The 16,102-nt window shown below is 35.7% G+C and overlaps 1 protein-coding gene across 3 annotated transcripts in view; it reads left to right on the top strand.

The window, feature by feature from the left end:
• The window catches only part of LOC129227577 (disks large 1 tumor suppressor protein-like), a 358,608-nt gene that overhangs the window by 302,453 nt on the left and 40,053 nt on the right, over positions 1 to 16,102 (top strand). For all 3 annotated transcript variants that reach the window (XM_054862160.1, XM_054862161.1, XM_054862162.1), the window contains one exon: positions 3,738 to 3,894. In XM_054862160.1, coding sequence (XP_054718135.1) covers positions 3,738 to 3,894 — 157 coding nt within the window. The remainder of the gene's footprint in view (positions 1 to 3,737; positions 3,895 to 16,102) is intronic.

Genomic DNA, 16,102 nt, shown 5'->3' on the forward strand with positions numbered 1-16,102 from the left:
TCTCGCCAATTGGCTTGTGCTCATGTTACGGTTCCACGTTATGATAATTTCGTAATTTATGATAGTTTTTTTCTTAAAATTGGAATAAAAAAAGAACCACGTCGAATTTTCGAAAAATCGCTTCGAGGTGCACACCCCCATGCTACAAACTAACTTTGTGCCAAATTTCATGAAAATCGGCCGAACGGTCTAGGCGCTATGCGCGTCACAGACTTCCAGACAGAGAGACTTTTAGCTTTATTATTAGTAAAGATGATTGTTTAAGATTTATTTAAATGTATTTTTAATCTTTTTATAGATAATTCACTGTTCTGTAATAGTCTAAAAACAAAATTATTATACTATAAATTAAATTAACTTTTTACGAAAATACCGTACAAGTGTTTTCGTTTTTCAAAGCCAAAACATGTGTCTAGTTAGCGAAAGTAGAGTTTTCGGGATTCTAATGTTGATAAAATATTGCTCTAAAATGCTGAAAAAACTGTAAAACTTACTTTTTTCATCTCCAATTGAGAAAATTACCCGGGGTTAGACCCGCGGTATGTCCTGCACCCTACCAATATTTTTTGTGAGTGGGCGCCACTGGGATGCAAGTCAAGTGCCCTTCTATGCAAGTCAAATGCCCTACTTTATATCAATGCCTAGCCACGGCCCTGCACGATGACTTCCCCCAAAATAGAACTGTAAAAATGTCCCTCAAAGCAGAAAATTTGTGTACCAATTCTTAGATTGACTTTGAAAACGCCATGCCACATATTGTTTGTTTATATAAATCAGAAAATATGTAAATCAGCATTTTCAAGGTTCAAAAATCTGAACTTTTTTTTGGAAAAGGGGGGGGGGGGGGCTCCGTGGAATTACATTCCCCCTGGATCATTGGTGACGTTTAGCCCCCCCCCCCCCCAATAATTTTTGCAAGTCGGCGCCCCTGTTGCATGCCAATCATATCCACTGCACAGTTTTTGAGGAACTCAACAAAGTTTGCAAATAGACATGGGATTATGATTCAAATTTTAATAGAGGGTCATTTCATATCAATTAATCTATAATGAAAATAAAACCCATGGTCTCAGTTTTTTTTCAATTTGTTCCATTTACCATCATTATTGACCCTGTAATTTATTTTTTTTTATTTTTTATTTATTAATTTTATTTATTTATTTTTTAGAAATCTTTAATATTTTTTGAGATATTAATTTCGAAAATGTTAAAAGAGACATTTTTGCTTTTCTGAGAAATGTGGCGTTAAAGCAAAAAACTCATAACTTTAGCAATTTTCATGATAATCACATTTTTTTTTCCTCGAAAGTTCAGGATGACTTGGAAATTAAGAAGAAAATGTATCTGTTGAATGGTGCAGTTATTAGCTCAAACTTGGATTTCTTAAATATTTTGAAGAAAAAGCATGAAATTTTGAAAAAATATTTAAAATAAAAGGCGTTGCAGAAACCGAAGTTATTTTTCTTTTAGAAATGATTCTTAAAGTATGGACTAAAAGGGTCTAAATAAATTGGCGATTTTTTTGCTCCCAGTATCTTCAAATTTCGCGGGAAACTATTTAAAATTACGTACATTATGCATTTTACTACAAAACTATTTTCGGCTTACTATAAAATCATAAAATGCAGATTATAGAATACAAACTAAGACTTTTTTTTTACAGCACTAGTTCGTAATTCAATTTTAATAAAGTTATAAATAAAAAAAATTACAAAAAAAGTGAAAAAGAAAAAACACTGAGTCACGATTAAATGAATGAATTACCAACGTGTTAATGCTCAAAAATCCGAGGAAAGCTTTCCTCAGATGACTTTTCATCCAAAAGTTTATAGGGGTTCTTTGTATCCCCGAAACGCGTGTCTGCAGTATACCAAATAGACACTAAGAATGTACATTTAAAAAACTTTTTTTTTGGGGGGGGGGGGGGGCTTAAACCTTTGCGTCATCGTTTTTCTTTTTTTCAACCACTAGGGGGGGGGGCAGTTTCTCCTAGCCAAGGTAGCTCAGCCGTACTAGGACGTGTTTTATTTGTTTACACTGATATCCTATGTCTTGAAATCTTAACAAACCCAGTGAGAAATGAATAAATAAATTAAGTTTTGCTCTCCTATAAGTTAATCATTTTTCAAAATGTGTAAATTATTAGAGCTCCGTCCTATTTAAAGGACACTGTTATGTGGTTCGTGGCATTTTTACGAACTTGTGTAAAAGCCCGTAACGAATGAAGAGATGAAACAAACAAGTAACGTTTACCCAGTCATAAATTCCTATTTTCGTCCCGGGATTCAATTTACTTTTGCTCCGAGAGGCAATTTCTCGATCCAGAATTCTGTACAAGAAAAAAAATATTTGTTTTCTTCTAAAGCGAATCGCCTTGATAAATGGCGATTTTATCAACTCGCTGGATAGGGATGCCATTCCAACCACCTGCTGCTCAGAAAATGGCGGCCTTAAATTGCCTTTGCCAACATCGTATTTCTGTTTGGTTTTTGTGAATGTTTACAAACCCTTCTATCAATCTTCTTGTCCATTACCTCGAAATAAATAACCCTAGCCGATTTGCGTAGGAGAGTCCCTATGTTTTGGTTCTTTTTTTTTCTTTATTACCTCTGCTCATTTTTTCTGAATTGGATTGCTGCTAAGTGTGTTTCGGTTTGAATGATACTAATATTTCTAAGAATAATGTTAAGTGTATTTTAAGACTTTATGTATTAAGTGTATTTGAAGACTATAACTGTGTGAATTTTGTACGGATATAATTTATACACAATTTATAGGAATTCAGAATAATATTGACTTTGATGTTTTACACTCCCCCACCCATAGTCACAATGCAGAAAAGCACTGTCTCCTTATTCTTATTACTGTAAAAGCACCTATTTTCGCATCCATAATATTTGCTCAAATGAAAATACATTGAACTCTCTCTATTCTGAACACTCATGGGGCCGAGTAAAAGTGTTCAGATTATGGGGGTGTTCAGAATACAGAGAGGTCAGCCTATTTATGTTTAGTGTATGGGGTTTCGCCGGGACTATCAAAATGTGTTCAGAATATCGGGGTGTTCACAACAGGGGAGTGTTCAGATAAGAGTCCACTGTATATGATTTCGTGATCTGAAAATTTCGCGATTGTTATCTGAACGGAGCCGAAAGTTGATTGTATTTATAACGTTCAGATGTTTCACAAGGCTTAAGTTTTCACTGTTAGGACGGGTTAGTAAAAATCCGTGCTTCTACAGTATTTTTTTTTTTTTTACTGCAGAATTTTTCTTTAACGCAGACCCGTAAAAATCTCGCGAACCTGTCAACCTGGACCAGTCCTGTTTAAGCCCCTGGGCGGACCGGTCCGCCCAGTGGCTTAAATCACTGAACTAAAGGATCAAACTAGGGAAAAAACAGAAAAGGTTTTCACGTTATTTAAGAGGATTTGACGTCAATCTTAAAGAAACAAAATAGAAAAAAAAAATAGCTAGTGTTTTGATTTAACCAATGAGGCTTATTTTGTAGTTGTACCTCATAGAGATAGTGAATGAATTGGGAAGTGGAAACAGACGACTGTCGTAGGTACGCCCGAGCAGTAAAAACTTTAATCGTTAACTTTCTCGCTGATCCTACCTATCACAAAATGAAGTTCTCAGTTTTCACTTCCAGTTCGTCCGCCATCTCTCCATTGCACAACTACAGCATTACTGCTATTTTCGTTAGTAATAGTTTTCTCTCTTCTATGTTTTCCAGGGAACCCCGCGCTGTAGTGTTGTCCAAAGGCTCCGGGGGCCTCGGTTTCAACATCGTCGGCGGTGAAGATGGAGAGGGCATCTTCGTTTCTTTCATCCTTGCCGGCGGGCCGGCCGATCTCAGCGGTGACGTCCGGAGGGGAGATCAAATCATCTCGGTAAGTTGCCGCCATGTTTTTATGGGTTATTTTACCGTATTACTTCGCACTATCCGGCATGCCGCAAAATTCGAGGGTCCCCAGATTTTCAATATCACTTGCCTGGTCCCAGGGTTCATACGCTCCTTCAAAACTCCTCCAATACTCCTTCATTCATGAAATTTTTTTGAAGGGCCCTTCAAACTGTTCAGCCATAAATTCATTCAACCCACCACCAGAGTGCGCAACTACGCAACATTGCGCACGCGCGTAACTAGCAACATTGATGTAACCTTCAGTGTAGATGTTTTGTCTTTCCAATAAAGTTGTTCAAAACCCGTACTGCTCTTTCCATCGTTCGAACATGGTCCGTCCAGCCACAGCAATAGTCAATCAAGTTTAGGATGATGTGTAGCAGTCAACGTGCAAACTGTTATAAAACAAGAAGTTCATATTCATCACTCTTGAACGAGTAAAGCAAAAGACGAAACAAGCATCGCACTCATTGAGGAAGGTCACGTCCTGAACATGGAGCCCCTTTTAAAGAGGAAAAAAATAACAAAAGGTAAGCTAACTAGATTAACTGCCCAAGTAAAGAATTCGCAAGTCAAGGGTATTTCTCTGTCTGATATAGAAGTATTCGAAAATAGTGCTATTTCTTTAGATAGTGAGATAAATACTTTAAATGATGAAATTCTAACAACTTGTTTAGACACAGAATTTGATAAATATGAACAAGAAATGCATGAATTGCTTTCAAAATTAGATGAGTTAAAAATCACTTTAAAAAATGAACAAAAGAAATGTGTAAGCGATAACACTGTTAACGACATTAATTTAAATACATCTCAAAACACAGTAAATTCAGATGTCAATAGCCTCAAACTTCCGCGTGTAGAGTTACCAGTGTTTACTTCTAATTATCTTGATTGGATTTCATTTCGTGATTTATTTTTAGCAAGTGTAGGAAACAATCAGTCATTAAGTAACTGTCAAAAATTACAGTATCTTAAACTTTCTGTTAAGGGTGAAGCAGCTACCTTGTTACAATCGATTCAAATTTCTAATGAAAATTATGAAAGGGCGTGGAAGGCGCTTACTGATCGTTATGAAAACGAATCAGAAATCATAAATGCAGCTTTAAACAAATTAATTTCTCAACCTGTATTAAAACAGGAATCAGCCTCAGGGTTACGGAAATTAATTGACACTACATCACAATGCATAGATACATTAAAAATCCTAAAACAGCCTGTAGAGCATTGGGATACAATTATTATTTTCCTATTAAAAGGAAAACTAGATTCAGAAACACTTCGCGTTTGGACGCTAGAACATGCGAAAAAATTTCCTTCATTCGATGAGTTCAAATCTTTCACACTAAGCAGAGCAGATGCTTTAGCGTCTTTAGCGTTAAGGGAGGCCAGAAAGGAGAAATCCAATGTAAACTATGAGAGCGGGGGATCCTTTCGAAGTCAGAAAACCCATAAATCAGTTCATTCAGCTCAAGTGGTTGCTAACATATGCGTTTTCTGTAAAAGTGAGTCTCATTTCGGATTATTTAAGTGCAATACTTTTTTGGAGCTGCCCTTGAAGGAAAAATGGAACGTAGTGAAAAGAAATAACTTATGCGCTAATTGTCTGAAATCAAATAAAACTCATCGAATTGAAAAATGTCGAGCGGGAAATTGCAAGAATTGTTCTCAGCCACATAACACATTATTGTGCGCGAAAAACACAAATGAAACAAAATCTCAAACACAAACAGAAAATGAAATGCTTTCAACTATTAGTAGCAATAGCACAGTTGTTCCAAACACACAATGTGTGCTATTACCTACGGCAGTTGTTTATGTCAAAGACATCAATGGCATTTCACACACTTTCAGGCTGCTGATCGATTCTGCTAGTCAAGGCACATTTATCCGGGAAAGTTGTGTAAATTTTCTGGGATTAAAACGCAATCGAATAAACATAAGCGTAGATGGCTTGAGTTCACAGAAAGTGGGCAAAGTTACAGGTTCAGTTCAAATACAAATCACATCACTATTTTACAAAAATGCTACTATCACAGCAGAAGCGTTCATTATTCCTAAAATAACTTGTGACCTTCCCCAATATCAAGTGGATGCATCCGTCTTAAGTAATTTCAAACACTTACAACTGGCGGACAAAAATTGCCATCAACCGGGCCCTATAGACATACTGCTGGGTGCAGATGTATTTAATGAAATAATGCTTAGCGGACAGACAAAAGTCCCAGGACAATCATTAGTTGCTCTGGAATCCATTTTCGGATGGGTGATTCTAGGAAAAACTGAAAGCAAGTCAAATTCCAAATCACAAACTGTAATTTCCAATCATGCAAGTTTCGAGTATAATGCCATTGAGTATGAGCTAGACAAGTTCTGGAAACTGGAAGAAATTTCAGAAACAAATCCTTATACAGAAGAGGAAGCCGCATGTGAAAAGCATTTTAAACAAACATTCTCCCGTGATTCTACTGGCAGATTTGTGGTGAAACTACCGTTCCGTGAAACAATCAATGAACTCGGATCATCTCGAGACATAGCAGTGCATAGGCTACAACAAATAGAACGTAGGTTTGTTAAAAATCAATCCCTCTCAAAACATTACCACAAATTCATGCAAGATTATCAGGACTTAAAGCATATGGAACTAATTCCAGACAACAAAATTGATGTTCCGGCAACTTCCAGCTTTTATCTCCCTCACCACGCAGTTCCCAATAAAACCGGAGATAAATTTCGTGTTGTTTTTGATGGTTCTACAAAATCATCCAGCGGTGTATCTCTTAATGACAATTTAATGGTGGGACCACAGCTACAAAGTGATCTCACTACATTACTTCTTCGCTTTCGAACTTACAAGATAGCGATGACTGCAGACATAGAAAAAATGTACAGACAAATTATCCTACAAGACGTAGACTTTCACAGAATAGTCTGGCGCAATTCATCATTGGAATCAATTCAAGATTTTCGTCTAACAAGAATAGCATACGGCACAGCTTCAGCACCGTACCTTGCTGTTAGATGTCTACAACAATTGGCAGTGGAAGAAGCAGATCAATTTCCAATGGCCTCCAAAGCAGCCATCATGGACTTCTACGTTGACGATTTAATGTCTGGAGCCAAGTCAATCTCAGAAGCTATTGAATTGCAGAAACAATTGATGCACATGCTATCAAGTGCAGGCTTCATTCTACGAAAATGGGCATCCAACAGTGAAGAGCTCATAAATTCGATTGATTCAGATTTACGTTCTTCAAAGACCGCGTTGAACATAGATAGTGATGAGACTGTCAAAACATTAGGTGTCCTGTGGCATCCAGCATCAGACACATTCCGGTTCAAAGTAAACACCACACCTCTAGAAAGTACTTTGACAAAACGAACACTTCTTTCAACCATCGCTAGAACATTTGACCCTCTTGGATGGTTGTCACCCATCACAATCAAATCTAAAATCATGATGCAAAAAATGTGGAAATATCAAGTGCAATGGGATGAAAACGTTCCCCCAGACATCGCACGCGAATGGACAGAACTTGCAGAAGACATGATGTCTGTAAAAGATATCGAAATTCCAAGATTTTTGTCGACTGGTGATAGCAATGAACTCAAATTATTCGGCTTCAGTGATGCATCGGAAAAAGCGTACGCAGCAGTTATTTACTCCTGTTCTACTGAAGAGAATGAAAAAACAAATGTGCAGCTCGTAATATCTAAAACCAGAGTAGCTCCACTCAAAACCGTTTCCATTCCAAGGTTAGAACTTTGCGGTGCTCTATTACTCACAAAATTAATGGATTTTACCTGCAAAGCATTGAATACCAACATAGCACACACGCAGTTCTATACAGACTCTACTATTGTTCTTTCTTGGTTAGCATCTCATCCAAGCAAGTGGAAAACCTTTGTAGCCAACAGGGTGGCTAAAATCCAAAATCTCTCATCACCGACCCAGTGGTTCTTCGTAAGTAGTGAATCAAACCCAGCTGATCACGCCAGCCGTGGCATGTCATCATCAGCACTACTGAGTTCATCATGGTTTACAGGACCAAGTTTTTTGCATGAACCTATGCCTCTACAGGTAAGTGCACCAACACCTCCAATCCCAGAGCCTGTGCCAGAGGAACGTTTGCATACGATACAATCAACAACTGCAATCAATAATACATCAGAAGTCAATACTTTGTTTAACCGTTATTCATCCCTTTCTACCCTTAAACGTGTTGTAGCTCTTTGCTTAAGATTCATTCACAACTGTAAAAATTCACGTAATAAGATTTCTGGATTTTTAAAGACAATAGAAATTAATAATGCTATGTGTGTTTTAATTAAACTTGTACAAAATTCAGAGTTTATTAATGAGATCAATGCACTTAACAAAAATCAAACTTTATCTTGTAGAAGCAAAATTTTAGCTCTCAATCCTTATCTCGATGCTTCAGGAATTTTGAGGGTGGGCGGCCGCTTGCGACATGCAAACGTCGCATACAGCCAAAAACATCCCATCTTACTTCCAAAGAAACATATTTTAACTGATCTCATTATTAAACACTATCATCTAAATCTATTGCATGCTGGTACACAACTTTTACTATCATGTATTCAAGAACAGTTCTGGATTATTGGTGCTAAGGATATCATTAGGCATTTTATAAGAAAATGTGTTAAATGTTGCAGAATTCGAGCAACTGTAACCAATCAAATGATGAGTGATTTGCCACCCACACGCATTTCTCCTGCTCCTACATTTTCTCGTTGTGGAGTAGATTATGCAGGCCCGTTCCAAATCAAAGCAGCTAAAGGACGAGGCTCTAAAACATTCAAGACATACATTGCTCTTTTTGTTTGTTTTATCACTAGAGCTATTCACTTAGAGTTAGTCACTGATCTTTCAGCAGACGCGTTCATTGCAGCTCTGAAACGTTTTATTTCTCGCAGAGGGAAATGCAGTGACATATATAGTGATTGTGGTTCTAACTTTGTTGGCGCAAAACGTAAACTCATGGAACTTGAAAAGCTCGCTAAGACTAAGAGTTACAATGAAAATGTTAATAATTTTTTATCTGAAAAGGGTATTAATTGGCATTTAAATGTTCCAGGAGCTCCACACATGGGTGGTCTCTGGGAGGCAGGCATAAAATCTACAAAATTTCATTTAAAACGTGTTGTTGGGGATATAAAACTAACCTATGAAGAATTTGAAACACTTTTAACCCAAATTGAAGCTTGTCTTAATTCTAGACCATTAACAGCTTTGTCTAGTGATCCCAATGACCTGTCAGCATTAACGCCTGGTCATTTCATTATTGGTAGACCATTAGTAAGTATTCCTGAACCAAGTTATATTGACTCCAACATTTCGCATTTAACCAGGTGGCAAATTATTCAAAAAATGGTTCAACAATTCTGGAAACGATGGCATAAGGAATATTTATGTAGATTACAACAGAGGCCAAAATGGTTATTACCAAAAAAAAATCTTCAAATAAATGATCTGTGTCTTTTGAAAGAAGACAATTTGCCTCCTACTAAATGGAAAATGTGCCGAGTGACTCAGTTACACCCTGGCAGTGACAATATGGTTAGGGTAGTCACTGTGAAAACATCAGATGGTGTATTCAAGAGAAACATCACAAAATTATGTCTCTTACCTATCTAAACATTAATTAAAGCATACTTTTAATCCATATTGTATGCATGTATATTCGTTCTATTTATGTATCTTTGTCAATATTTGTTGTCATGTTATATGTATCATCATCTAGTATTTACTGTAAACAATTTATTCAATGTAAGTAATTCATTTGCTCTAATCAATATTTCAAATATTCAATTGTTATTGTTTGCATATGTTGAAATAATATTTCAAGGTGGGCGGCATGTTCAGCCATAAATTCATTCAACCCACCACCAGAGTGCGCAACTACGCAACATTGCGCACGCGCGTAACTAGCAACATTGATGTAACCTTCAGTGTAGATGTTTTGTCTTTCCAATAAAGTTGTTCAAAACCCGTACTGCTCTTTCCATCGTTCGAACACAAACTCCTTCATTTTGGTTTTAACTCCTTCAAAACTCCTTCTTTAATTCAAGACTACATAATTTTCCTCTATGACAGTAACTTAAAATACTTCAATCGACAACTTTACTTAACATCGTCACAAGGCAAAGATATATGGACGATTTTTATGTAGTAATTGTGTATATTGTTTTCAAAAGATGTGATTTACAAATTGATCATAGAAGTCTTAAAAGTTGAAGGTGAGAATATTATTAGATGACATTTCATAAGTGTTGTAAAACATGCTTATATGGTGCTTGCCTTTTTTTAAAAAAGTTTTATGATTATTGCTTTTCCCTCCCAAACTCTCAGCAGCAAAAGTTAGTTTGTCTAATTATTATTTAAATATTTGAAAATAAATAGTTAGATGTACTATATTAAGTGATTGTGTTAAAGAAACAATTGTTTAGTAGATCGCAGTTATTGTACAAAGGGTCATCCACAAGTGATGTCATGCCTTGAGGGGAGATACGTTCATGAAATTGTGACAAGGAGAAGAGAGAATGTGAGTTTTTATAATAATGACATATGACAAGAGGAGTAATAAAGTGAAGTGTGACATTTAGTGACAAAAGGGAAGGGGGGTCAAACATGTTGGGGAAAAAATTGCGACATCATTAAAGGATAGCACATTAGTACTTCTTCAAAATCTCATTTTACTCCTTCAAAACTCCTCCAAAACTCCTTCATTTTATTTCTGATATTGAGTACGAACCCTGGGTCCTTTCCGGCATGCTGGAAAAATCGAGGTTAGGGGGAAAAAATTAATACTCTAAAAAATACTTCAGCTTAAAAAGTAATTAGTTCGGTACATTTCTTATTAGTATTATTAAAAAATTTTAATTTTGTAAAAATGTTGAATAACAGTGTCATTTGTTATTTTAACAAGAAAAATATTATTTAATAACGAATAATTTTATTTAAAAAAATTAAAACTGAGCAAATATTTAAGCAGTAAGTTACCACCCCAAAGCTAGGGCTAAAGAATTTGCCGTAGCTTTTCAATAAATAACAATTAAACTCGCTTCTCTGAAAGGAACCTAAGATAATTTATTTTAAAAAAATAAGAAACAATCTGCAATTACAATAAATGCTTCTGAACTGCTTACTTTATTGGCATATAGTTAAATCCGTAAATAATGACCTGCCATAAATAACAAGCACGTGTTATTGGCAATTCACAATTGGAACTGAATGGGGAAATTTGCTTTTGTTTTGTTGCAAAATAAACCTCGAATTTCCCAGCATGCTCTTCAACCTCTCTATTTTCCTGCATGCCGGCTAATTCGGGATAATGCGGGACATGTTCCCCATGCGCAAGTGTTTTTAGATAATTTTATTCTTACATTTACATTGTTTTTGTCCGTAATATGTCGCTCCCCCCCCCCTTTTTTTCATTTGTTTTTTGCTTTTGGAATCATTTTCTTGATTCTGCTATCGCTGCTTCAAGGGGTAAATCATTTTTCTGTTGTTTAAAAATTGGTATTGTGTTTGTAAAAAGAAAGATTGAGAAAGAATACGAAGATCTTGGCTTATATTGACAAGAAATGCATTTTTCTTACTGTCTACCTATGGCAAGTTAAGCTCCGCTGCTCGACTGATTAAACTAAGGTAGGTGCGGGTAATAAGACCTACCTAAGAGAGATTTGAAATAAAATAAAATTATGTATCCCAATCAACAAATTGTAATATTAATTAAACGTAAAGATCAATTACTAAAAAAAACTAACAAAAAATCACCAATTTTGCAAAAAACGAGCATGAAATAGAACATTTTTTAAAACCTTGTCATTAGGCCTTATTATACTATGGTACGGTAATAAGGCCTGAGAGTTTGAAGTCTCTTAAACAATCAAAATAAGCTTCTAGCATTGATAATTGAGATCATATGCAATATATATATGTGCATTAATCATGCTTAAAGTCTTCAAAATAACAAAAAAAAAATCTTTGCTTAACGACCGTCAGGACACTCAAAAAAATTATCTTTTGTCTCAGACTCACACCGACGCATTCCTTATGATACCACTTGCCGCATTTTTGATATAGTCTCATATCATTCATCTTAACCTCTCACAAGTGTGTGGCAGTACCAACTAGCATCGTTTTCTTTTATCATTTCCTTCATTGAGTGTTTACGTCTTTCGCCTTTCTTATTTTCTTCTCTTTCTTGTTTCTGTCACACAGGGTCTTTGATGACTGGGGTTCTCTGATAATTAATGGCTTTTCTTCTAACAATTGATGTTTTTTTTTTTCATTTTCTTTGGTGTAGGCATAAGCTTCTGAAATGCTGAACTTTTTAATGGAGAGAGCCGCATTTGGTCTTCTTCATCGTCCGAACTAGAACCGCAAACCATGTGGTCAAAAAAGTTAGGTCTGCTTGGGGTACTACTATAACACTAAATCAATTAATAAATAGTCGTACTACATATAACTATCCATAACATATTGAAAAAGATTTAAAATAAGATCTAAAACTGAAAAAAATTGTTTCAAAAACAAAGGAGTATAATAAGGGCCTACGATCAAATTTGGTAAACCTTATTAGCCTCTGACATCGTGTACAAAGAAGTACACAAAAGTACAGTAATTGCTTCACATATATCACTCAGACATCAAAAATCGATAGAAGCATTAACAGGAAACTGTCGCGCAAAACTATGTCTAAAAGTGTAATATTACAAAATTTATTTAAGATTCAGTCGGACGATTTTTTACTATTCGTTGGCACAACCGTTCCGTGCAAATGAATCGCGTCGCACTAGTCACAAGGGAGCAACATGTCGTGACCAGTATGAAGTGCCATCTATGAGTGTTAGCTACCTACGAGTGCGTCCTTGGTTGGATACGAACATTTTAAATTGTATTTTTGTAGTTTAGGCCTTATTACCCGACAGGCCTTAATACCCGCACCTACCTTCTTCCATTTGTTGAAATAGGAGTGAGGGGAAATGGCTAAAGAACTTGCGGATTCAGTTTGCAGTGTCATTGCCCATTTAGCGAACAATGTAATTCAGGTAAGAAGTAGTAAGCGGTACAGGATTTTCTCGTTAATAAAAGGGTTGTAATGGTAGCCCAACTCTGCGCCTAACGATTCCTCTTCTTGCTGATTGCTCTCCCTTGAAAGAAATGGACTTGCTCAAGGCCATAGCTCGACCTCTTCTCAATGAGCTCAACTTCTCAGAGGTGGACAGTAGATAAAACCGCCACCTGAATTTCGTAAAATTTCTAGATTTTGAAAATTGTTTTGAAATTCCATCGTTTTTTGTATCAAGACTGTTGTAGACAAATTTTTTCGTTGGGGGGAGGAACTTAAGCGTTTTCTTTTTATTTTCTGTAGGGTAAGGATATGTTGAGATTGTTTTTGAATTAATGGCATTATTGTTTTATCAAACGAATACACGTCTTCAACTCCAGAAATTCGATTAGTGCCATCAAACCCCCTCATTTTACCCTTATGTGTGACAAATACAGGATAGGATAGAGTAGAATAATTGCACTTTCGAAGTAAAAACCTTAGTCGAGCTTAACTTTATTCTGTTCTTTTATTAATCCGTTACCGCCTGTAAAGTAGGGGGCAAACTGCATATCTTCCTACACTAATCCACCAGAATGTTCTGATTCGAGAACATTCTTGGACTTTCTTAGGTGGCTTCATTCTCATATGGTGTTTTAATCTTGCAGTCTTGTTGAGGAGCTGTCTTAATTTAATCCAGCATTATGGCCTTTGAAAACCTCAGTTTTCAATTTTTGAAGAATGTAATTAATTAGGTGACCATTTATTTTTTCCTCAAAACGGGACATTTATCAATTTTTAAGGCATCTGCACGTTCATGTTGAAAAGGTAGAGGGAGACTCTTTAAAAGTTTATGAGTGACAAAAACTGAAATGAACTCTTAAAAGAAAATACTTAATGATTTTATTATGGTACAAATTTTCTTTTTTATGTTTGATACTGATTTTATAGAACAAAATTATTGGCAGAATTTCATATAATGCACTTATAAAATCAGCATTGATTTAGAACTGATATTTACAACTGTGCTTTTTCACTAGCTCACTGATATTAGTCATAAGCAAAAATATCCTTTCTATGAATGCACTAGGCCAGGGCAGGAGTAAAAACTTATAATAGCGAATGATCGAGTAACGCTGACGTTATCAACAATGAAACGCGCGCCACGGCATGATAATTTGATAATTTTTGCCATGAAGGGAAATGCTTTTTTTTTTTTTGACAAGGCTGAAGTGGATCCGGCCCTATTTTTATTTTACTGGTATGACCGTCATTTAGAAGAGTGAAGAAACGAGTAAGTGGTCAACTATTAACGCTATTTACTGGAATTTAAGGTTCGTCCGCTGGAGTTAAGGTTAAAATTTCAACAATCAAAATATCACCAAGCAGACAGTTGTTTCGTTAAAATGTGTAGAAGTAGAAGCAATTTTCACCCGTCATACCTTGACGGACGATTTTCTGGTATATTCAATAGAAATGCATGGATTTAATTTGCTTATGAAAATGCTTAAACAGCTTCAAACAGTGACTTTTGGTTGAAACATTCAGCTTTCCGTTCTATTACTTCAGAAAACGGGACTAGATACCTAAGAACGCATTGTCCCAACGAAAACTTTACGTATATGGTTTACTTACTTATAAACTACGAAAAGCGGGGAAGAGATATTTGAGTTGGTTTTTTAAAATAGAACAACTCTACAAAAATTTCCCGAAAAGGCACTGTAATTAACTTTGACTACTAATAGCTGAAGTTGGTGGCAATTAATTTGCTTACAGAAACGACGAAAACTTTTGAAAAATTGGCTTACGCACTCAAAGAGCACTATCGATTTTTAGCCATAATTGCATTTATCGTTTTCTATTCATCTGTTCTTTCGCAAGGTATTAGACTTCTTCGACTGGTATGAAGAATATCGTTCGAAATTGCAAATCCAATTGTTTAAGAGAAGTTCTGCGTGTTTTCCAAGGAATGCAATGAACACCTCATTTGTGGTCTTGCTACTAGTAAACAAGGCAAGCCGAAAATAACACCCAAATCGGCACTTTGCGTGCTTGCATGATATACTGTCATTTCTTAACGGAAGGCGAAAGAAATCATTACACTATGTAGATCTCGTTGCAGATCAAGAAATGAGGTTTTCGTTTTCATTCTAGAAATTGAAGTATGGGGTACGGCATTTTTTCGTTCCCGGTCGATGTTTAACTTTCTGTTCTTTATTAATTGTCGGATAAAACTCTTGTGAAGTGACATTTGTTTGTATGACTGCTTTTGTAAGCTATGTTGGAGCACTTTTCAAACCAGTCTCATTAGCTATGGATAAATTGCTAATTATAGTGTGTTCTTACTTTGTTATGGGCCAACCATGCTAGATATGAAGTTTAGCTCATATATTGGCTTTGGGGAAAACTTACCTCTGATAAAGAATGATCAGAAGAAAAAATCTAGCCAAGTTTTTAACGAAGGTTAGAGGAGTCGAGAACAAGCAAGAATAAAATAGGAAAATATGGTCGCAAACGCAATGCGGACTCGCTACATACACACAAGTCAGACCACTGCCTTCTTGACTAGACCAGACGAATTTTAAAGAGAAAACATTTATTATAATTACACATATTTATTTACATAGCTAGAAATAAACACATAAGAATTCTTAGCAGGTCTGACAACATTCTAAATAGTTTTAAAACAATTTTTGAACAGAGCAAAGGATAAAAACCATTTTTGATCCCAAACAAACTAAAAACATTGTGGTTAATTGATATAATTCCTATGACTCAAGATATTTAAGTTACTTTTATTTTTACATAAACATAAACACATCTTTCCAGGAATAACCATGGATTTTTCTAAATGTCTTTATTATAAGTCTATGGTAGGGTAGTTAAATATCACACTTTTTATAGTCAAGATGGCGGTGGCCAGACACGGCGCATACGGAGCAGTTCACATATACAGTACATACAGCTTCGTTTATCCAGATAAACTTAAGACCGAGCGCAATCCAAATGAACTAAAATCCGGTTAATTGGAGTAATAAACAAAAAAATTCTTAATTAAGAAAGACTTATTTTTTATTGCAGCAGAAAACAATGCTTTGCAACAAAATCACATAGAAT

Source organism: Uloborus diversus, chromosome 8, assembly GCF_026930045.1.
Source record: "Uloborus diversus isolate 005 chromosome 8, Udiv.v.3.1, whole genome shotgun sequence".
NCBI classification, from domain to species: domain Eukaryota; kingdom Metazoa; phylum Arthropoda; class Arachnida; order Araneae; family Uloboridae; genus Uloborus; species Uloborus diversus.